The sequence below is a fragment of the Equus caballus genome, chromosome 13, assembly GCF_041296265.1.
Source record: "Equus caballus isolate H_3958 breed thoroughbred chromosome 13, TB-T2T, whole genome shotgun sequence".
Taxonomy (NCBI): domain Eukaryota; kingdom Metazoa; phylum Chordata; class Mammalia; order Perissodactyla; family Equidae; genus Equus; species Equus caballus.
The window spans coordinates 10,915,314-10,939,000 of record NC_091696.1 but is presented as its reverse complement, the minus strand read 5'-3'; the positions used below and the strand labels follow the sequence as shown (position 1 = coordinate 10,939,000).

The 23,687-nt window shown below is 48.6% G+C and overlaps 1 protein-coding gene and 1 long non-coding RNA gene across 4 annotated transcripts in view; both read right to left on the bottom strand.

The window, feature by feature from the left end:
* Nucleotides 1–8,966, bottom strand: part of CUX1 (cut like homeobox 1) — a 368,724-nt gene extending 359,758 nt beyond the window's left edge. For 2 of the 3 annotated variants that reach the window (XM_070231690.1, XM_070231684.1), the window contains exon 1: nucleotides 7,506–8,006. In XM_070231690.1, coding sequence (XP_070087791.1) covers nucleotides 7,506–7,562 — 57 coding nt within the window. In that variant the 5' untranslated portion in view covers nucleotides 7,563–8,006. Of the gene's footprint in view, nucleotides 1–7,505; nucleotides 8,007–8,732 lie in introns of those variants that run through there. The other variant, XM_070231696.1, reaches the window with a different exon arrangement.
* Nucleotides 8,967–12,593: 3,627 nt separating this feature from the next.
* On the bottom strand, nucleotides 12,594–18,426 carry LOC138916983 (uncharacterized). Its single transcript, XR_011424276.1, has 2 exons — nucleotides 18,146–18,426; nucleotides 12,594–13,690 (listed from the first exon to the last, which is right to left on the bottom strand). It is a non-coding gene; the product is annotated as an uncharacterized lncRNA (long non-coding RNA).
* Nucleotides 18,427–23,687: the final 5,261 nt, after the last annotated feature.

The window sequence follows — 23,687 nt, the reverse complement described above, 5'->3', positions numbered from 1 at the left end:
GACCAGGAGCCTCAGTTTCGTCAAACGCGCTGCTCCCGAGGTCTGGAGGGGGTCCCCTCGCTGTCCCCATGGCAGCTTTGTATAGTCAGTCGAAGGGGCAGGAGGCAGGTAGGTGGGAGCGCGCCGGGAGCCTCGTTCGCGGATGCTGCGACGCCGCGCTCCGCAGGGGACTGCCGACTTCGGGACGCGAGGGCAGCCTCGGTGTGGGGCGCCTGAGCCCGCGCGCGCCGTCGGCCGGTGGCCGCGCTGCAGCTCCGACTGCGCCGCCCGGTAGAGGGCAGCGCCGCCCCGACACTCGCGTCCTCGGGTCCCTGCGCACGTGCCCACCCGCGCGCCCCGCGCCTGGCCACGCCCTGTCCCAGAGCCAGGCCCCTGGCGGGAAATGGCATTGCCACCTCTGGCGGTTCCTGTGCCGACGAAACGCCGCATCTAACGTTTCCTCCCCTATCACACACTTGGGGATGTCTGCCCTCCCGTCCTACTTGTGTCGTGGCAGGCAGAGGAGACGTTGAAACTGCCCTGAAGGTAACTAGACAAAATGTGCAGGGGCTTTAAAAAAAAAAAAAAAAAAAAATCCCTCCCGTGGGGAACGCCCGAGGAAGGATCAGGAAAATGGTTTGGATTTGGTGCAGATGTTCTCAATCTAATTATCGTGTTGATCCCCTGGGTTTGAACCAAAAAAGTGAAATATATACGACCTGTGTAATACACCAGGAGTACATCTGGTTAAAATTCAGGGTTCTGAATCCACCGCAATATTTTAGAAATAAATTTGATCCGTATTAAATACCCTTGTTACGTTTCTGGTTATATTGACATTATTTACACGCTGACTTGACTCAGTAGAGAAACGCTACATTGAACGGCCCAGCGGTTAAGCTCTATTTAAATAAAATGTAGATTTCTTCTACCAAAGTTTTGGGTTATACAAGCCTTCTTGCTCTTGACAGGGGAAAGGAGAAGTTTAGGATAACTTGGCCAGCACCACAACGTGTTACCATTAGAAAAGGAAAAGCACTGATCAAAAATTGTCTCAGCTGAGTGCAGTAGCCAGCAGGGACCTAAAAACTTTGTAAAGTACGTGTTATTTTTCTGGAGTATAGACATAGAATAAGAATAAATTGTATCTATTTCTAAAGGCTGTTTTCTTTCTTTTTTTTAGATTGATTTTTGTCTTCACCATAGAGGAGGGCAGGAGGACCCTCTAACATCCAATTACAGTAGATCTAGAAAGCTGTGTACTGTATAAAATATTCAGAAAATGGAAAGCTTTAAGGACCTAAATCTCCATTAGTACCTACAAACACAACAGAATAATGGCTATCACCTCCCCGCCTCCAAAGTGTGAGAAAGAGGCAGGCTAGCAAAATAGCTGGCCCAGGACCAAGAAGTACCTTGACTCGAAAATATTACTTAGAATGAAACACAAGAAAAACAGTTCAGAGGCATTATTTTTACTTTTTGACATTCAGGCTCTCCCTTTAGGGAAAGAAAGCTCACAGTTCCCAAGTATTCAACTAATCTGTCATTCCAAGATTTCAAAAATCAAGCCTCAAGCCCCAAGTATGGGGGGGGGGGGGGGTCGTGCTTGCTCCTGACATCTTCAAATGAAATCCAGCTTAGCACCAAATAAGGCAACTAAATAACTAGTATATGAGCCCAGAATTGCTAAGTTTCTTTTCTGACCCATTTTATTTTGCCCAAGAAAAATTCAGTGGCCATATTGGGGATGTGATAATACTAATTGATGTAACTTAGAGAAAATTGTAAAACACTTTCGAAAGTTCATACTTTTAGGAAAGTGGCATTGCCTTGCTCCTGGCATCGGTGGACCCATCACTCTTCTAACATCTACATATGGTTGACTAAATACACTAAGGTAAAAATTTGCAAATTCTCTAAAATGCCATATGAGTTGATTATTACTAAATTGGCCCTCTTTGAGTAGCCCCACGAAATGAAAATACATTACATTGTCTTCTAAAGATTCTAATTTAGTAATTGTTTTGATACACTTAACCTAATTCCTTGAAGGAATTAACCATCAAGAATTTCTTCCAGACTGAAAAATGTCTTACAATGTAGGGCATTATAAAAAAAAAAAGCCATCCTCTTTATCCCATACAAAAGAGTCTTTATGTTCTGAGATCTTATTTATAATGGACTCATAAAATTAAGTTTCACCTAGAAACTTTATCTCCAGAAAAAGTCGGAGAATAATGTAGAGTTTTTTAACCCAACTCCAAGAATAATGAAAATAGTCAGAAATCTTCCATCTTATGCGATAAGCTTAAAAAGAAATTTCAAGAGATTCATTCTAAAACCTTAATTCACTTTCTGAATATTTTTGTACCCAAATGAGAACTGGTTTTGAAAAGTTTTCGATAAAAAATATTTCAGATAACCAGAGACAATACATAATGCTAAATGCTTACATCATCATTTATTCACAAATAAACATAAAAACCTGGCTACTTTTTGATGCATGGTAAAAACAAATCATACTCCGAAGAAATCATATGGGAATCTCAATTTTGCAAATATAGAAGCTGAAAATTATATCAAGGTAATCATTCAAGTTGACTGAATTTGTAAATGTTTTCAAATTAGGAATATCTCAGGTCAGACAGAAGTTTTGAGATACTTTACATTTGAAAAGGCCTTTTCCTTAAATCAAAAGATTATGAATAACAAAGGGAAATTACGCTGTCTTCCTTTTGTCTTTGGCGACCGCCTTCCAGGACAATTTGGCATAGACTATTGGAATAAATAAAAGAAAGATTCCAGATTCTTTTTTTTTTCTTTTTTGGAGCTCAAGAAGACCAAACTACTTTTAATTGTTTTGTTTTTTAAATAATACTTTATGTTAATTATTTCTAAGTACACTATTCACTGTACTATGTAAATACCCGCCAAATAAAAGTACACATTTTGCTGCATGTAATTACATGCATGGTACATCATTCATCTCTATACGCCAAATGTATGTGTAGTTATATAATTGTCCCGAGAACCTGCCAAACTTGTAAGAACCGACTATAATGATTTCTAAACAGTAGACTCTGCTGTTCACCACCCCCTCAGCCTCTCTCTGGTGACAGCAACTCAGTCTCCAAGACCCTTTACGGAATCTTCAAAGGCTAATTTCTGGCCCACCGTTTAACTCTGCCTTCCACTTCTGGACGGCACATGTCGATGCCACTAGCTCGAGGTATCTTTCTACACCTCCAATGATTACGTTCTGTTCTCCTCCACTCGTCTTAAACAAGAGAGCTTGCCGCTCGATCTTTCACGTGGAGGTGGCTTATGCTTGGAAAATACGTCTAGCTTAACAGACTCAACTGCTCACTGTTCTGGGACTCCCAAGCCCCTAGGAGGCACCTGGGACTTCTCATCACCCCACAAGTTCCCGACGCCACCTCACCAGTCACACCCCACCTCCTGCCCCAGTCTCTTTAACCAAACTTATATTCTAACATAAATTTTCTTGAAATTTAGAGTTTGTTGGAATATCACATCTCATTTTGCCTTTTTTTGCTTCTTCCTCATCATAAGATGCCCCTGTAAATGTCATGTTACATATTTCCTGTAAACTATTGAAATAAATACCCCCTTATGTGACTCTTACTGATGTCATCGCTGAATCACTAGAAAGAATAGTGTACATCATCAGTAGCTTGAAAGGGCTTTAAATATGTAAAGGACTACATAAATATTATTATTATGTTGCTTAATGTAAAGTTCAAGTTCTGTGCTGGGATCTTATATTAATTCCTTTTCTCTCCTCCTGGGATCTATGAGCCGTATGCATTCTATTTATATTGGCCTTTCATTATTAATATTGCTCTTACAATATCAGTTTGCCATCCGATATTTTAAACACACAGCTATGTCCCTGGCCAGGACATTTAGGGCGGAGACATGGTTTTTTAAAAATTGTATTCACGACATGAAGCAAAGTATTGTTTTGTTTCTCCACAAGATCTTTTATGACACGTCTCTGCAGTTGAATGAAGACTTGTTTGCATGAAATGTAATTAGATTTTCTTTTGTCATAAGCACTGTCAGATTGTATATTATTTTTTTCCTGGGTAAGTGTGGTTTGTAAGATTTGAAAGCTTGTTCCGGTCGTAAATAGGGAAGCTGATATTTCTAGCACTGGGTAGAAACTTTCTTCATTCCATCAAGCTCCATTCACATTAAATATTTGATTTAGTGTCCGTTTCTGAGGATCTGTATTATAATATCTTTAGAGGTTTAAGTCACTAGCGGGTCTCATAGGATGTGAAAATTTGGTCTGTGTGTGAGATAGAAGGAGGAAGCCCGGAAAATGGGCCTGGAATCTAGCAACTATTTTTTCTTATTAAAATATTCACACACACACAAGCATAATCTGAAAAGCATACATGTTAAATAAAGGAATAAAATGCAAATATTTTCATCACAGAGATATTTCTGGTAACAAAATAAACCAGAAAACAACAAAACGGCATGAGCCAAATGGCCAACAATACAGAAATTATTCAATAAATAGTGAAATAGTATGTATTATGAGCTCAACTATAAATAGCACATTCTATAGATGTAGAGAATGCCAAAAGAAAACACAGTATGATATTAACAGTGGGTGACTCTCGACAATGAATTTGAGTAAGTTTTATCTTCTTTAGCATTCCTGTATTTTAGATAATTTCTACATGAGCATATGCTACCTTTATAGTGCAGGGAAATAGCAGACATTATTTAAAATAAGGATGATGAAAAAGCCTGATATGTCATTTCTTTAAATAGTAACAACTCCAACTGAGAAGGGGTCACGTGGTCTGATGCTCGTAACAGACAGCTGCAAACAGAAAGGGAAAATCGTATCCTAATTTTGCCACTGAGTCACTGTTTGACTTCGCCTCAGGTTTCCCGCCTGTAAAATGGGAATAATTAATCCTTTCTTGTAAAATGCTTTTGAGCTCGCCAACGAAAGATCCTATAAAGGTGCAAAGTATTGTTGTATTAGTGCTAATTGAAGTAAATATGAAATACAAAGGCATTTGAGAGAAACTGAAGTCATTACGGTTCAGTGGAGGAAAGAAGTGTCAGACACTGTAAAAAACACAGAAGCGGTGAACGAGGTCCCTGCCCTTAGGAGCTTTCATTGGGAACAGGGCAATAACGTGTGAAAAAATATAATGATTCAACTTAAGCACAAGACACACAACAGCCGGGAAAGGAGCTGATGAAATCTTAGTACGTGCCGTAGCATGAGCGTCGATCTGAGCAATTAACTGAGCTTCATTCTCAGTTTAGATGAGCAAAAGATCCCAGAAATGATGGGGTCTTGGACAGGACAGGATGTAAGGGGTAGAAAGAAAGCTGGAGGGTATTTGGGGTCAGGAAAGCACGCACAATACAGCACAGACTAAACACATATGAAGAAGGGACACAGTGAGAGGGCTGTTCAGCTGGGAGCCCAGGAGGTGGAGAGCAGGCTGGCATCTTAAAGGCTGCCCAGATGGTGGCATCTCTGAAGGGGAAGGTGGGGAGACCGCCATTTTGGACGATGTGCCACTGTGCTGCAAGTGACGTGCTATTCCTGCAAACGACCCGTTCCCATGTGAGCGCCCTTTTCCAACTCACAGTGTCAACAAGGACCCTTGCCTTAACAGTCCAGACAGCGTTTAAACGACAGAGCTAAGGAGAGGTGGTTTGCACTGAAGCAAACAACCCCAAGGTCAGATGTGGGTTCAAATTCTGGTGAAGAATGGTTTGACCTTGAGCATGTCATCTTGACTTCACTAAGTCTCAGTTTCCACAACAGAAGTGCACACCTCCTTGTGTGCAGTGAGGATTAAATGAGAAAATCCACATAAAACACTTTGAGTGCTACCTGCATGCAGTAAGCACCCAATAAACGCCAGCTCTCCTTATTTAATCTGCATTCCATCCACACTTTGCTTCCCTGCAATCCCGCTGATATTTAAATACCATTTTACAGACGGGCAGACTGAGGTTCAGAGCCCCAGAAAGTGGTTGTTTGAGAGAGAGACTGGATTTCTCAACCAAGCTGGCAAGCACCTACCCACTTTTCTGACCACATTTTAATGGCCTGATCTCAGCTGCCCCCCTCCCAAATACCTTTCCAAAATGATTGATGCTTTTATTTATTTATTCCTCCAACAAATATTTATTGAAGGCCTACTGTGCACCAGGTTTGGAGCCTGAGGGAATTCCCTGCTCCCCCTCCATCTGAGGGCTGAGCACCATGGGGAGGAATCCCATGGTGAGAGAGGATCCCCCCCCACTGCGGTCTCATCCTGTGCCATGTCATCGCTGGCTGTTAAATGTCCTTCCCTGCCCTGCCACACGTTCCTCATGCCGCGGAGCATCGTAATGCTTCAGGCCCCTTCGCTTTGGCAACGTAAGCACTTATTACCCTGCTGAAGTCCCTGGTAGGTCTGATCTTGGCCAGGGCTATTTTCCTGTTCAGCTTCAAGGCCTGTTCACCCTGGACCTGTTATTTCAGAACTCAGGGCTAAGACCACATCCACAGACAGAGAAGCAGGGTGTCCTGCTTTCTTGACTGTGGTGTGAAATAAAGTCAATTCAAATCTGCAACTGCTCCTGAAGCTGTATCAGGCTGGTGTAGGGTGCGTGTGCGCGTGTGCACATGCACGTGCACACGCACACTGGGGGCAGGCAAGAAGGCAAGGTGGGGGTGGATATCAAGCCAGATGAAATGTGGTAGCTCCTGCCCTGGAATGAATCTAAGATCTGGCTGAGACGACATTGGGAGCACGTCATCGGTTCCATCCCAGAGGTTATTTGATGTGCACAAGAAAATAACATCTGATGGAGGTAAAGACCCCACATTCCCCAGCTCCACGCCGGTCCACTGCTCTAGCTCATCGATACTGCTCTGGAGACATCAGGGTCCGAGGCACCCAGCCCCATTCTGACTCAGCCATGCACCTTCCCTAACTTCTTTCCCCTTTGGGGACTTTTGAGGTCAGGCTTCCCCCAAATAAAACATATTTATGGAAACTCTTGGAAGGGGATTGGGAAGAGAGCCATGCAGGACATCCTATTATCTACTAATGTCCTGAGGCTGGAAAGGCCAGATTGAGAGTCACAAGCCTGGAAGAGTCATCTTTGTCTGTAAAGCCACCTAATAGCAACAATTGTCATCCACTGAGCACCTGCCATCTGTCCTGTGTTTTATACAGCTTTACCTCTCATCCTCCAGCAGGTTTGCAAGGCAGCAAGCATTATTACCCTTTTACATATAAGAAAACTGAGGCCCAGAAGGTAAAGACAATCCTCCAATGTGACATCCTCATTGGTGAGCTGAAGTCTTTGCCTTGTGCACTCCCTAGACCCACTTGCAGCCGCTCTGTCACACCTGGCCTCCAAGCTGGTCAGAACCTACCTGGGATGTGGGACAGGTCGCCTCTCTTCCACCCCTTCAGGAAACCCTGGGTACTGCCCACCCAGGAGGGCTCCCTCCATCTTACCTTGCAGCAGCCTGCTGGCCAGCAATCCTTCGGGGGGCAGCTTTTATCTCCAGACATTTCTCTGCAGCAGTGGAGGCTCCAGACACTCGGGTCCAGGGCATCTATAGTAAAGATTGATAACCTGACCTGGGTCTTGAATGAGACATCGATTGCAAGTCAGAGACAATGGGGAGAGTCAAAAGTCCCCTTAAGTACAGGAAGACGAGATGTTTGGCAATCTAAGCAGTGGGAGAAGGGTGTGTTTTTCTAGGCATCATTGGGAATTGCCTTGCTAATTGCCCAAGGTTCTTACTTCTTCACTTTAGGGGAGTCTAGTCTAATGGACTGTCTGGGGAAGTATCTGATTAACAATCCCTTTCTGGCTACAAGTCCGCCTGGGAGGGTGGGGTCATGGATACGCTATCAGAGTCTAAGGCGTGCAGTTTAGGAAAGCAATTGCAAGTTACTCCAAGTTCAGGATCTCACCGTCTCTCCTTCCTAAATTTAACGCTGCCTTGCGAGTGGGAGGTGGGATTAGTTTACACAAGCTCCGTTTATCCGATAGCATTTTATTACCAACCGAGTCGGACCAGGTGGTGGGGTTTGGTTTTGTTTTCTTCTGGAACGGCTCTGCATTTTACTGCTGAGCCAGTTGCTTCCCGCCCCCATCTTCGGATGCGATGTTTTTCTTCAAATACGGGCTCCCCTAGGAAAAAAAAAAGACTGACCCTGGGGCCCCCCTCCTGTCCTCTGTAGCCTGATCTATTTAAGACGTGTTCTCTTCAAACAAATCCTGTCCCAGTTTCTCCCAGGGCCGCCTCTTTCCCTCCTGCCCTCTGCCGAGCGCATTTGACACCAGCTCAAGAATCTTGTAGCTTCTCGCCTTTCCATTCCCAGCGGAATTTGTTATTCAGCGCTTCAAAGCGGAGGCTTGTTTGCGCCTCTTGTTTCAAACAATAGACCAAATTTCCTGTCGCTGCTTCTCTTAAAAACTGCCTCCCTCACGCTCCCTGGAACAATCACAGCGGCCACTCTACCGATGGAGAAAGGTGCTAAACCCTCACCCGCCCTTTGTCTCAGAGGAGACAGGGCCACGGGGCAGAGAAGGTCACAGGCCTGGACATCTGACGGGACCGCCCCTGTGCAAATTCTAGGCTCTGCAGCTGTGTAGCTGGGTGACTTTGAGCTGGTTGCTTAACCTCTCTGAGTCTCCCTGTTCTCACCTGTGATGTCTCAACCGCAACTCACCTGTCCCATAGGGCTGTAGTGAAATGAGATGAAATGATGTAGCAAACTCCTGCCCAATGATCAAGGTTAAGGGCACGTCCATTGGAGCCAGGCTGCCTGCACTCAAATCCCACCTCCAACATGTTCTTTCTCTGTGTCCTTGGATTCAAGTTGCTTAAACTCTGTGCCTGCACTTCTTCATGCGTAAAATAGGATACTTATCGCACCCACCTTGTGGGAGTAAAGTTAACACACAGAAAGCTCTGGCCTTGGGCTGGGACATCACTCAGTGAAGATTTTCTTCTCCCTCCCCCATCCTCACTCCAGATCTTTGGCCCCACTCTTCCTTGACGGTTCTGTTCCACGCTCTTCTGTCTCTAGCTCTTTTCACAGCTGTCACCGTTCTTGTTCACCAGCCCAGATCCACGTCACAGAATGCTCATAGCCCATCAGAAGGGTAATATTTGTTCATGCCTTCTTGTTCCAGGAGTACGGTTTTTGCTTAACTTCAGGATGAAGCATATGCCTAAGGAAAGGATCCAGAGCACAGCATTTTTAGGGCAGAGAGACGGTTCTGTGTGACGCTGCAATGGTAGGTCCACGACGTGATGCATTCTTCCAAACCCACAGAATACGCAACTCAAAGAGTGAACCCTAATGTAAACTGTGGACTGTGGTTAATAATAACACATCGACAGGGTCATTCATTGTAAGCAGCGGACCATATTCTTGGGAGGTGTTCGTGAGAGGGAGCCGTGCGTGGGGAGGGAGGTATATGCGAATTCTCTGCACTATCTGCCCAGTTTTTCTGTACATCTGAAACTGTTCTAAAAAAATAAAGCATATTAATTTAAAAAAATGAATAAAGCAGATGCTCTTCCATCCCTCTGCCCCTCCTAACACACTCACAAATAATGACCAGTGGCCAGGAAGTGACAGCATCCCTTCGCAGATGACCTGAAATTAATAACCGTTATCTTGTTCTCGGGTCGTATGCTCATGACCCATAGTGAGCCAGCTTGGTCCCTGGACACAGTGAAACAGACAGGAGGCATTCTCAGGCCTGGCCAGGGGTGTCTGGATCAAGGTCCCTTCAGCGTCTCATAAGGCCCGGAGTAAACAGTGTTGGGAGTGGATGGCCCTTACCTTCGTGTCTCCGAGTTCACAGAGTGGGAGGGACCAACTGTCATTTCCCTTCCCCACCATCCACACAAATGCAACCTTTCGAGTCCTGGGCTCTGCTGTAACCATGATAATGGACTTGTCTTTCCCAGGCTCTGGGCCTCTACCCTTGAGCCACTGGCCTCATCATCCTGCCTTCAAGATTTGATGAGCTGGTCCAGTGAATCCCCGAAGCTCTTCTCTGAGTCCGAAGGCTCCGAAGGCCAACTCAGGGAAAGAAGCAACAGCTTTCACGGGAGGAAACCAGCCTTCCCACCAGCTCCAATCCCACCGGGCAACCGAGGGCAGATTGTTTAGTGTCCTGAGGCCAAGATCACAATAACCATGGAGGAAAAAGGAACCACAAAAGGACAGCAGAAACTTCAAAAACCTATTTTAAACACAGCCAGAAACTTCCCCGGCACATCCTGTCCGGTTGCCAAGGCCCCAAACTCCTACCCGTGAGACTGAATTTCCATGGACTGTCACAGATGAATAAAACCATCAATCTAGATACCCTTGCTTGGCGTGTCATTGCTGCTGGGCGTTAAGGTTGCTAATGATGCAACAAAAGCCAAATCATAAGGCAATGGAATTTGATGTGAACAGCCATGTTGGGAATTACGTAGGTAATTATTACGAGCTGCTTTAGCGGCGTGATTTAGTGGAGAGAGCACAAAATGGGGAAGCAGAACGTGTGAAGTCAGATGAGGCCCTGCTGCTTAGTGGCCGTGTGACTTCCTCAAGACTCTATTTTCTCATCTGTAAAATGGGAGCACTAAAACTTGCCTCACCGACTTGTTGCAAAGAGTGTTTAAGATGAAACATGTCCAGTGTCTGGGAAGGTCCCCAGCACATGTCCCAGCACAGGCTGGTTTTCTTCCTTAAAACATCATTGCAAATCTTTATAAATAATGTTTCTCTAAAATTTGCCTGAGCCCAAAAAGACATAGTAGGTGAAAAACAAGCATAAAATGATGTATGGGTGACATCCTCTTTATTTTGTTTTGCTTTCCCAAGCCTGTGATGTAAATAATTTACAGTGTTAGAAATGAGTTAACAGCAGGTTTTTTGATGGACAGAAGAAAATTCTTTCTAAAATGAAGAATCGTCTTCATAATGAGGGGCTGCTGAGTGGAAGAAAAATTTAGAATTAGACAAGCATCTTTTACATAGTTATTAATCAGGTTGGATAGGATTTTTAATAATTAAATGGTATTATTGCAATATAAGTGATATTTTATTAAGCTTAAATGAAATGTACATTTAGGAAATTAATTTGAAACATTGCCTACTTTCTTATTCTACTTTTCATAATTGCCTATGTTTGGAAATGATGTTTCCCTTTCCGCATTGCATTATCTGCCTACAAACTTAGCCTTCTGCTTTATTTATAGGAATGTTATTTCTTGTGTTTTAAGGAAATTGATATGAAAGCTCTAAATGACAAACTGCAGAGCTCGCGTCAAAAGTTTCTGATGAATCACTAATGAAATATCCATAATAGATGAAGCAGAAGGCCTAGCCTGCAACGAAACGCAACTTCATTTCATAAATGTCTCATGTTTGTTTGACAGCTTTGGAAATTTTCTTTGTCATTTTGGAAATCAATACAAAATACAGCGAAACACCAGACTTAGCTGCTCAGCCTGAGACAAAATAAAAGATTGAAAGCTCCTCTTTTCACCAGCTGTCGATTGCTGAGGATCATATTGCTAAATGCAATAATTCTTTTTCTCCTTCCAAACATTACTCAGCCTCTGTGAACTCGCGTTATGGGCCAGATGCACACATGTGATGGTTGCGGATTCACAGCGCGAAGGGATGGCACAGCTGGCGGTTATCGGTTTAGTCGATCGGTATAGACAGAATAGGGAGAAACCGCCACTGTCACCACCCCCACCTTCCCATTTCTCCCATTTTGAGACTAAATTATGCGCTCCGATTAGCTAAACAGCGCGGATTAACCAGCTATCCTAACTTGCCTTTCCTTCTGTGCTAAGGCTCTTCCTTCTTCAAAAGCTCCACCTTCTCAGCAGCATCCACCCCGGAGGAATGAACCCCCCCACTCCCCACCCCCGGCCCTGGCCTGACATCTGAGCCCGTTTCCCTGAGGAGTCCTCCCTCCAGCCCTTGCACAGTTCCTGGTTATTATCATTTACCTCCCCCACCCCTACAGCCAGTCTCCGCCCTTTACTCCCCTGCCCTGTGCCCTACGAAAGCCACATTGCCATGTCCCCTTGCTCTCCGGCTTCCCACTGGGTTTGGCTAATGGCTTTGTGGGATATTGTAGAGTGGGAGGAAGGAGAGGCTGGGACTCTGCCTTCCCACTCCCTCCTGCTTGGCCTCTGGAGTTTGGGCGGTGGCTGCATCCTCCCGCAACTATGGCTTCCACCAGGCTATCCCTTCACCAAGCCACCCCTCCCTCCTCTGTGGCTCGGCTCTCCTCCGTCCCTTCCCTCCGCTGTCCCTTCGGACCAACGGGTGGTAACAGCTTCCTGCTGTTGCTAATCTCAGGGGGCCTCATCACCCCTTGATGGCTCCCTCCATGTGGCCCACACCTTGTGCCTAGTCTCTTCTGAACTTCTCTTGAATCATCTACATTTGGTCCCGTTTCCTACTGGGCCCCTGACTGATGCAGGAGGAATTTCAAAATATGTATTTAAGTTATATATAAGCGAATGAAAATGAAGAAAGAAAACACATACGCAACTCAGCAAATTGGAATTGAGTCAGGACTTGGTCCATTTTATTCCTGTCATCAGGACGCATCACACCAAGCTTTGAAAGCATCCCTGGGTCGCTCGTCATTCTGGCCAACCTCTAAGAGTGGTGAGGCGGGAACCGGGCCTGTCTCCCTCCTTCTCATTGTTTTGTCTCCAGGGCCTGACTATGTCAATAATGAGGTGTTGAATGAATGAAGTTGTCAATGGCCAGTCTTATTCGACAACAGCATCTCTTGCTAGGGCTGAGGCAATGGTCCTTTGCAGTCTGACCTGAGGGCATTGAGCTCAGAGGACTAAGGGAGAGCCACTAAAAGGCTGCCCTGGAAAGGTGGGACAGTTTGACCCCTGTTTCCCGCAGCACAGAGAGAAGAAAAGGGCAGTTAAGGATTAGACACTCTCTTGCAAACGGCTCACAGGGTACCCTGGGAGGGAGCCCCTGCTCTCCAGGGAGACTTGTGGTTTCTGAGCCTGGGTGGCAACCGGGAAGGATTCTCGGCAAATAAGGCAGTAGCTTCCTCATCTAAAGTGGTGATAATTCTGTAGCCCCTCAGAACAGGTGGACTTAATGTTTGTGGGTTTCAGGATTCGGGACCAACCCCGAAGGTCTGGGATCTGTGCTAATTTGTGGTTTTACCGGATCCCAGCTGGCAAGTGCACAGGAGCTGGTCACTTTGCCAAAGAGTTGTCTAGCATGTGGTCCGGCATCCTTATTGAGTTCTACTAACCACTGCCTACCCATTTTGAGGGGTAGACAGTGTGTTCTGCGACTTTGTGATTTGAAGGAGGGACTACTTCAAATGTGCGGTGGGGGATAAATTAAGTAGTATATGTTTCAATTGCCTGGCACGTGGTCTGGTGCCACAGGAGAAGCTCAAATCCTTGGGAGCTGGGACTTATCATTGTGGTTCCACTTTGATGTCATTAGTCTGCCCTTGGTGTGCTGGGGACGTCTCAAGTCCTCTGGCCAAACTCTCAAAGCAGGCCTGGCTCCATGGACCCACGCCTCCGTGAAGGCAGCGCCCCTCTAGCCAGCGTGGTGAGCATGGACTTCTCCTCCAGGCTGGGCTGGGTTGCACCAGGTCTGAGATGAGGCTGGAAAAACAGAGAATAGAAGGTGATTAAGAAATCAATTCTGCATGGCCTAGTTCTCGCTTTTGGCTTCTAGATCATGAAGAATGGTGACATGATGGAAGCGGACATCAAGTGACCGGATGCTGGCTTTGCATTCAGAAAGAGAGGAAGATGGGGACCAACGGTCCAGGCCCTTCTGCTTTTCAAGTCCTCTCGTTCCCTCTATCTCGGCTTCTGTGCTTTCAAGGACACGAGACACAGGGACCAAATCATCCACTTGACACACCCACAGGGCCACCTGGGTGAGCATCCTGAAACGCTCCCACCTGGCCTTCCTCCTGCTGCTGTTACAGGCTCTCCCTCATTTTCCCTGGGGCAGGTGGGCAACCCCGACTCTCCGGGTCAAGGCCGTCTTTTGCCCTTTGCCCCCACGCACGTCACACAGATTCCATCCCGGAATCAAACCGGATTTCAGTTATTTTTCAGTTTCTCCCCATGGCCTGAGCTGTTTGAAGATAGAGACCTTGTCATTTCTCTTTGCATTCTCATCACCTCTAGGCGTGGCACATAGTAGGTGTTGCATAAATGTTTGAGGAAGGAACGAAGGAAGGAACCAGGTTCACTCCTCAGTTGAGTCAAAGGTCAAGGGTCACGAGGTCTAAGTCCATCTTGCTGTGTCCTTCGTTTTCAGGGTCTCTTTTTCTGTGTCTTGAAGATTGGGAAAGCAACACCAGCCACCGCCCGAGGGTGACCAGCCCGAGCTCGGTTCTCCGCCACTTCCTGAGCTCTTTGCAAACATCTGGCGCCGGTGTGAAAGCAGCGGGTGAGGCCTGGAGCCAGCGTTAGGCCGTCAGCGAGCTCTGAACCTGATAACATCCTCCATCCAGAAGCCAGGCTGGACCGGGCGTGAGCTCATCAGATGCCTGAGATGCTTGAACCGACTTGTTCACAGCTTTCCCCAGTCATGTTTTTCATAATTCATGATTCACATGAGATTTTTAACAACAAAAACACTCGGATTAAATTTTTATAGGAGATGTTTTTCGCTCTTTATACAAGCGTTATCAACCATTTTGATCACAAAAAAAACCTCTGCCCACTGCCATAATTATTTAAGAATTTTTTTTTTACTTGTTTTTCTACTGAATTTGATTTAGAGATAGGAGCTCTGGGTATTGGAAGGTGGCATTAAATTGTGGTTTCTCAGGTGACTCAGGCAATTTGATGATCCAATTTGCTTTCATTTGTGGGACAGGACATCACATATTATTCAAAACAAAAAGCTACAGCAACACCCCAAAGTCAGTTTCTCCTCTTTTCTGCTGGAAGAAGATTCAAAGAAACAGCCCATCTCTTTTTATTTTACTCCTATGTTTTTTGGTGGTTTACGCACATAACGAGTAAGGGACATAGTGTAACTCTGCCAGGAATCCCATCTTTTTGACTAAAGAGTGGCTTCACCAACTCTCCAATGAGCGGCAAGACGACTCATTCCTGTCGTCATTATTGCCATTTAAAAACTCTCCGCTGACCTTTGTTTCTCTGCTGTCAGAGTTACTGCTCTTGCAAGGGTGACAACCTTGCGCCAAAATGCTTCCAACAGCAGGAGAGGAGAAAAAAAGATTTACAAACGAGGAGGAATGAATTTTATGTTCTGTGGATTTTATCTCAATTTCAAAAATTTTTTTTAAAAAACATGGAAAAAACGAGAGAGAATTCAAGGATTGGGTTCCAGAAATGTCCTATAATGCAGCTATTTTCAAGAATATCCCTATCACGTCCTTTTGAAACAAGTTGGTTGCTTCTGTTTCATCTGTGTTGTGAGGCCAAGCGGCCTCACTCCTCAGCGGTGAGGTTCCTCGCTCCAACCAGGTGGAGGGTGGATCAGCCCAGCTGTAGGAAGAGAAACATAGGGAATAAAGGGGATGCTGCCCAGGCCCTCTCTCCAGAGCTGGCACCCTCTTGTCCCCCTGCTGCTGGGAGTGCTGATGGCTGACAGGGCTCAGCTGGATCCTGGCCCAAAAAAAGCCACCTTGCTCAAGGTCGTATCCCTCCCCTGGGGGCAACTCCCATCCCGTGGCTGGTCCACGCAAGGGGCATAGAGACCCACCCCCTTGACTCAAAGTGGGACGACTCCTCTGGGTCATCTCAGTTCCAGGGGACCCCATGGGATTGGCTGAGGCCTTTCTGTGACTCCATCACAGCTCCACCCTCCCCCTGCCCAAGCCTGCTTCCCTTAAAAATATTGATCCAGAAGCATCGATCCATTCCCAGTAGACTTCCTGTACACGAATCTGCCTCAGAGGCTGCTTCCTGGGGAACCCGAGCTCACACAAGCAGGAAAGTGGGAGGGGACAAGCCTGCGAATTGTCTCCTAAGGGGTCCCGGGGCGCTTGTCTTTAAGCTCTAAACTCTAAACTCTAAGAACGTGACTGGTGACTCTTAGGAAGAGAACAACCCTTAAGCCTCATCTTCTTTTCTTTTTTCACAGTTTTATTGAGATACAGTTCGTATATCATACAATCTACCCATTTAGATTGTTCCAGTCAATGGTTTTTGGCATACTCACTGAGTTGCATAACCATCACCTCCATCAGTTCTAGAACATTTTCATCACCCCAAAGAGAAACCTTGTACCAATGACCAGTCACTTGCTGTTCCTCCCCAACCCAGCCCCTGGCAACCACTATCCTATTTTCTGTCTCTAGATTTGCCCCTCCTGGACCTTTCATAGAAATGGCATCATACAACATGTGGTCCTTTGTGGCGGGCTTCTTTCACTTGGCATGATGTTTTCAAGGTTCATCCACGTTGTAGCGTGGGGCAGGACTTCATTCCTTTTTATGGCCGAATAATTTTCCATTGTATGGATAATACCACCTTTTGTTTATCCATTTATTAGGTAACGGACACTCGGGTTGTTTCCACTGGTTGGCTATTGTGGATAATGCCGCTATGAACATTTGTGTACAGGTTTCTGTGGGACCACATCTTTTCTTTTCTCTTGGGTACACACCTAGGAGTGGAATTACTGGGTCACAGGCTAACTCTGTGTTTAACCTTTTGAGGAACTGCAGACTGTTTTCCAAAGTGGCTGCACTGTTTGACGTTCCCAGCAGCATGCGTAGCCTCATGCTTCTTGAATAGGCTTTTCCTGTGGGGATCTTTCTGGGATGCGAATTCTTCACCCCCTCCCCATCCTCACCTCTGACCCATTTACAATGATCTTTCTCTTTTTTGTCCTTAAGGCCCAACTGAAATCTCACCTCCTCTAGGAAGTCCTCCCTGATTGTCCAAGTCCACAGGGATCTTCTTCCCTGTCTCCTTGTACTGCTTGCTTTGTCTTTGAGGTACCACATGAGGAGAGCCTGTGCTCAGCCCACCTCTCTGCTCCCCGCACCAGACCCGGTACCTGCAAGAGGCAGGAAACCTTTGGAAAATGCTTGCTTGACCCGGTGTGATGGGGAGTGGGCAGGAATGCGCTGGGCTTGGAGAATGGGACGGAGCCTGGGGCAACAGAGGACAGCTGGGCAGAAACAAGGTCTTGTTCACAAATTCCCTCTGCCGATCAGCCAGTGGCCTGTGGGCACAATGACATTCTTGTAACTCACTCTTTGTTCACCTTGACTGTGGAAAGCATCTTTGTCTGCGCTGCCTGAAGCCGACTGGCCACACCAGCCCCAGCCTTGGTGGAAGCCTTTTGGGACCAAGGTTTCTAAAATGGCCTGACTCCAAGAATTCCCAAAGGGCCTCAGTGAGGAGGCTCAGAAGCAACAGGTGTCCCTCTGATAATCACCAAACAGAAAGCCACTTGTCTAAGAGGATGCGGGGGGGGCACCAGGAGGAACACACCGTGGAGGCCGGCTCTCCATCTCCGCGTTTCTGCCTTCCTTTGCCCAAGCCGCCCAGGATCCCCCAGGGGATTAGCTCAATGGTCACCCGATCATAGAATCACAGAAATATAGGAACTGGGGGCAGAAAGAGATATCAAAGTTCAGCTAGTCCTAAGCGTGGTCCCGGGACCAGCAGCGTTGGCATCGCCTGGGAGCTGGGTAGAAATGCAGAGTCTCAGGCCCCACTGTGGACCCGCTGAGTCAAGATCTGCATTCGAATAAGGTCCCTGGCTAATTCGTGTGAGCACTGAAGGATGAGAAGTGAGTCCCTGCAGCCCCCTGACCAGCTGCCCCCGGGCCTCTGCCCTCCTCCTTCCCTAGTGGCCTGGCCCATTTCTTAGGGCATGGCCGGAAAACTCCCCCGTCTAAGGAGCTGAAACTGGAGTCACTATAGCTTCCTTGGATCCATTTACAACAGGCTTGATGGCTTACCCATCAACCAGGGCGGGCCCTCCTGCCATTTTTGAGTTGAGCTGCTGAGATTGTTCGTGGAAAGATAGCGTCAATGGAGGGCCAGGAGGCTGCTGGAAGCCCCCAGGAGCAGAGGAAGGGAGGTGGGAGACAGCTCCAGAACCGCGCGTACCTGATTAGACCCAGTCACGGTGGAATCTTTAGCTGGTGAGTTTGGCCTCGTGCAGGCACTGAGAAGAAAACTGAAAACACACTTGGCCTTCTCGTCCAAAGGTGGCTGGAAGTTAGTTCACAAATACGCAACTATTTTGCAGGTGTTCTTTGAAGGAGAGAAAGGCGATTATATCCATTTTACAGATCAGTAAAAAGAAACACAGAGAGACTGACACCAGGCTCAGAGGCTATGGAGCTGGAGTTGGAACCCGGAAGCTGGGCCTGCAAGGCTGTCGTTCTGGCCAATAGGAATGGGTCGTCATCCTTTGTCATCAATTATCTGAGACAGATTCTGAAACTGAGCAGTTGCCCAGAGACTGCCGTTACATCAACTCCAAGATGCACATGAGATGGAAATAGAGACGGAATGGGAGCATATACCACACTTTACCCACCAGAGATGCAACACATTTTCCTAGTTGAAATTTACATAGTTCTTTATTCATGAAATTATAAACAGCTGCTATTTTGCTGCATTCTCAAGAAGATTTGAAAAGGCAGCAAAGAAGAGAACAGACACGTTAGGCAAACTCCATCTGCCCCTCGTGTCTAACACTTTTTTCCCTGCAGATAGCAGACAATGGGGTTACCAGATGTCATAGCCTGCTTGGGAAGGACCCAGGAATTTTGTGTGACCGTCGGCCAGCCAGCACAGGCGATGCCTCTTTTTCTCTCTGAAAATTATAAGTGGGCCCACTCCCGTCCGCTTCCCAATGGCTGTTCTAAGACACCAGCTCTTCCCAAAGGAATGCTGACAGTGGAGGATTCGGGGGGAACTTCAGAAATGTCACTCCAGTCCAGACCAACGTCCTCTCGCCCTGGCTGCCTCCTGACTTTTGAAGCAGGCTTTACAATTGTAAGTCTCTTGCACGTCCATCACCATACTTGGGCCTTCTGGGGACTCTGGAAGGTCGGTTGTCATCTGTTGTTACAGAGCAGGACACTGAGGCCAGAGACCTGAACTGACAGCACGAGGTCACTCGGCCGTTGGTGTTGAGGCTCTCGACCTTGCCTTTTCCCCACCACGTTATGTCCGTGGAGTGGATGGTGCGGGCTAAATGCTCTGAGCAGGTGCTTGGCCCTCCACCTGCTATGCAGCATCCCTTTTCTAACATGAGTTTCCCAGGGAGCACTTCCTGCAGCCAGCTCCAGCCTCTGCCTCCTGCAGTCCTCTTGGCAAACACCCATTGGACGCCTACATGCCTGCTTCCAATGAGGCAACCCAAGTTCCCCACGGAAGTCAGGAGGGACCTCTGCCTCCCATCACAGGGTCATTGAATGCCAGAGACGCAGCAACCCCTACTGCCCCGTCCCACCACTGTCCTTCCCTTTCTGAGCATTCGTCTCTGGACCTTCATTCCAGAGGTCATGGCATGGCTTCCCAAGGCCACTCAGGACAGAGCGTTCTGGAAGGTCATCCAGCAGGAAGAGGCTGGAAGAGATCCAGCTGAAAAGGCTGCTGGGGCCCATGGACTGGCGGGGCCCTCTCGGGTCGCAGGCGTGAGAAAGGCCGGCAGCCATTTTGCTTAACGGGGTAGGGGTGGGGAATGTGTTTTTCTTGTTTTTCGGAGAACGGCCTGCTTGTCCACACCTCAGGCTGAAATTAAAGCAGGGAGGAGCACGTTCTGGAAGATGTCGTAAGGGAGATCAATTACCCCACGTTCTTTGCCAATGCAAGCACTGGGCCTCCGTCTCTGGATGTCCAAATACCAGGAGGGTGACAGGAGGCTGTCATCTCATCTCCTTATAGCTTGTTTGTGCCCCACGCTCTCTCGCTGGTTTTTTTTTAGAGGAACAGGAAAGAAAGGGAAAGTGAGCTGGGAAGCTCTGTGTCTCTGGCCGCAGACCCCAGGGGGCCAGGCGAAATCCCAAATCCAGGATGTGGGCTCGGAGCAAGGGCTGACGGGCTTTGACATTCTCTTTGGGGCTGTGATCTCTATCAAAGCAAGGCAGGAAAGCTGGACGTTATTTTGTTTCCATGTCAGGTTTTGATTGTTAAAGAGATGGAGCACAGGCAACCGGTTCACTATGAGGGGCCACTTTCTGGTGGGGAGTCAGCAGGCACCCAGCTGGCACCCGTCGTGCAAGGAAGAGGGTGGGATCCACTTCCAGAGGTAGGCTTTCGAGGTGAGTCAAGCTTTCCTGACTGGGGCTTATCTGTGGAGCAAGCGGATCAGGGGCCAGCGGGCGGGCACGTGTCTACAGTCCTGAGACTGTTGGCTGCCCCTACCGGCCACCAACCGTGTGCTCAGCCGCTCCCTTCAGCACTTTGATTCTTGGTTTCCCCATCTGTAAGAAAGCGCTGACCGTCACGATGCGTCCCTCACAGGTGGTTGCATGCCTCAACTGGGAAAAGCGCTTTGCAAATTGCGTGTCTGGGCGCAGCTAGGATCTTTCTCATGGTTCAGAGGGCAGCGATTCATTTCCTCCTTTCCTTGTAAGGCTGGGCCTCCGTGTTCTTTTTTCTTTTTTTGTGTGGTGGGGGGAAGATTAGCCCTGAGCTAACTGCTGCCAATCCTCTTCTGTTTGCTGAGGAAGACTGGCCCTGAGCTAACATCCATGCCCATCCTCCTCTACTTCATACGTGGGACACCTACCACAGCATGGCTTTTTGCCAAGCGGTGCCATGTCCGAACCCGGGATCTGAACCGGCGAACCCTGGGCTGCCGAGAAGCAGAACGTGCGAACTTAACTGCTGCACCACCGGGCCGGCCCAGGGCCTCCATGTTCTTTGACACGCACTGTGGGGATCTTTCCAACCCTCCTCAGTCTGTCGCCCACTATCAACTGACAAAGAGGACACCGGTGCAGAGCATATCGCCAGGGTGGACCTGGAAGAAGTGGAGCTCCCCGCCTCAGGCTGTCGTGGTTACCCCAGGCTGCCTGCCTTCTGCTGTGATCTTGTCGCCTGAGAGAAAGACAGGTTTGCTCAGTCCTGGGCAGGAGAACCCAAGGGCCCGTTGGCATCCACATTGGAGGGGCTCTCCTTGGCGGCTAGTGTCATGGTGAAATAGTGATGGAGCTCCAACTTGCTGCCAGGAATGTGGCTTTCACTCACACCCCCCACACCCCCAATTAGGAGAGACCCAATCAGATGGCAGAGGGCCAGCCCCAGGCCTGAACCTACAAGGTGTTAAGGTGTCCAGATCCAGTACCTCCATGCTTGATGTTCACGTGATTAGAAGAATGAATTTGCTGCAAAGCCCTCAGCCCACACGCTCCGTGGCGGCACGGCCACGCTCTGCATCACCCTTCAGGATGAGCTCTCACTTTCAGGGGTGTGGGAAGACCACCCAGCCTCTTCTCAAAGACATACCATAACAAAATAAATCAGAGTGAATTTCTTAATTCTCTCATCGAAGCCATAACTCACCCTGAGCTAGTAGCAAGTGGCATGGCTGGCTGCTTCTTCCAAAGCAATTCAGCGGGACCCATACATCCTCGAGCGCAGCATCCCTGGCTGCGTGCTGACCTGCGGAGTCAGGTCAGAGCTCCCTGTGCAAGCCTGGAGGTGCCCCCCAGGTGCCAGGTTGAGGCTGAAGCTGGAGCCGAGAGATGCTCAAGACCGACCAACCAACGCATCGTCGGGTTTTGTATGGGCCTTGGCATTCTGACCTGGATCTGCCACCCCTGGAAACAGAGCTAGGCTTAAGGAGTCAGGGGACCCCATGTGTCCCAGAACGCTGAACACTCCTTTGAACAGCAAGAGGAGGGCTCCTGACTGGCCTTTTAGATGGAGTAACGGGGAGGCTGGAGCGACCTAGAAGAACCACCGGAACTGTTGGTTCCAGAGAGAAGCTGATGAAAGCCCTACATGGGGCCCGCATCAGAGGTGGATCTGGGGGCTGTGGGGCACTGGGAGACTCAGCTCTCTCCTGCTGGGACCTGAGGTGGGAGAGAAGACCCGGAAGAGCCTCTCTCTCCTGCTCCCAGCTCTGACCACCCTCTCCCCTGGCACCCATCTGCTCTTTGAGGTGGGAGGAGAGGAAAGCAAGAGAAGGGAGAGGAAGGAGGGCGGGCAGGAGAGAGGGACCCTGCCTCGGGGGGTTGTGAAGTGAGTGTGCTGCGTGGGTGCTCCAGTCCTGCCCCGGGTGAGCCCACCCCCTGCCTCTCTGCCAAGCCCCCAGCCCCACTGGGAGCCGATCCTCGGGCTTCCCTACAGCCCTGCCAAGCAGCCCAGGCTTGGCGACAGCCTTTTTCTCGTTCTGCTCTTTTCTGAAGCTTCCATTCAAACGTTTTCAGCACAGATGCCTCGTGCATCAGTCCAATGCTAAAAAGATGCAGTCAGTGAAATTTTTGCCATATGTTAATACACATGTTTTAGTTTCCATAAATGCTCAACGTGGTTTTTATGGTACTTGGAATGGTGGTGTTTATACTGTTTTGAGGGGCTTTGAATTCAAATGTGCAAACGATTTTTTACAAGACGTGATTCAAGGACGAGCCGCAGTTGGGGTCGCCTGCCATCCAGATGGAGAAGCTCTCCGCTGCTCAGAGCCTGCCACTTGTGACTCCCGGCGAGGCCCTGCTGTCTCCGGCTCCCTGCTGCCGGTGGACGGGGCAGGGGGCTGGGTCCGGGAGCTGCTGAGACCAGGCCACTTGGGGACCAGGGTCTAGAAACATCCAGGCCCTCAGACACCAAGTGTGACCAGACGTGCTGGTGGGACCTGGAGGAGGGGATGTGACAGAGGAGGGGTCCCTGAGCTGGGGCCTGAAGGGGCCACGACTGGGTTGGCAGGAGGAGGAAGGAGGAATGACCACTGGAGTGTAAAGGGAACTAAGGGGAGGCCAAGGGGTCAGGGGGTCGAGTGGGGGTTTGCCTGAGGACGAGCAGGTGGTATGGTGGGATCGCTGCTGATCCACTCGCGGATTCCTGCCGCTGCCTTCCCTCACCGCCCCCCCTGTTCTGCCCAGGTGCTCTGGGGTCATATTTACCTTAGCACAGGTGTTCCTTAGGCCACGGGCCTTTCCCTCTGAGTCCCTCGGAGCTCCCTAAGGATGGGCCTGTGCCCTTTTCATGTTTGCCTCCAGAGCCAGGCTCCGAGCTGCAAGGAGGCGGCAGAAAGAAGGAAGGAAGGAAGAAAGAGGGAAAGGAAGGAAGGAAGAGAGGAGTGGCAGGCGGCCTCCTGCGCCCAGTGGGCAGCTGGGGCTGCGGCCTGGAGGAGCAGACCTTGTCCTGTTCCCACTTACTATCTTCCCTCTGTCCAGGGGTCCCATGAGGAACTGAGCCAGACTCAGTGACTTGCAGCTCCCTGCCATCAGCTGAGGGGCTGGGAGGGTAGGTAGCCCACCTCAGCCAGGTCCTGCCCCCAGGGCCGCCCTGCAGGACAGTGCAGGCTGTGGATGTCACCAGACCACTGCCAGGCCCTGGGGATCGCCCCAGAGGAGTGAGCACATCTCTGAGGGCACCGATACTAGCCAGTCCTGGGAGGCAGAGGTGTCCTTGAAGATGTCCTCCAAGGCCCTAGGGGAGCCATCGGGCTGCTGGCCACCCAGCTGGA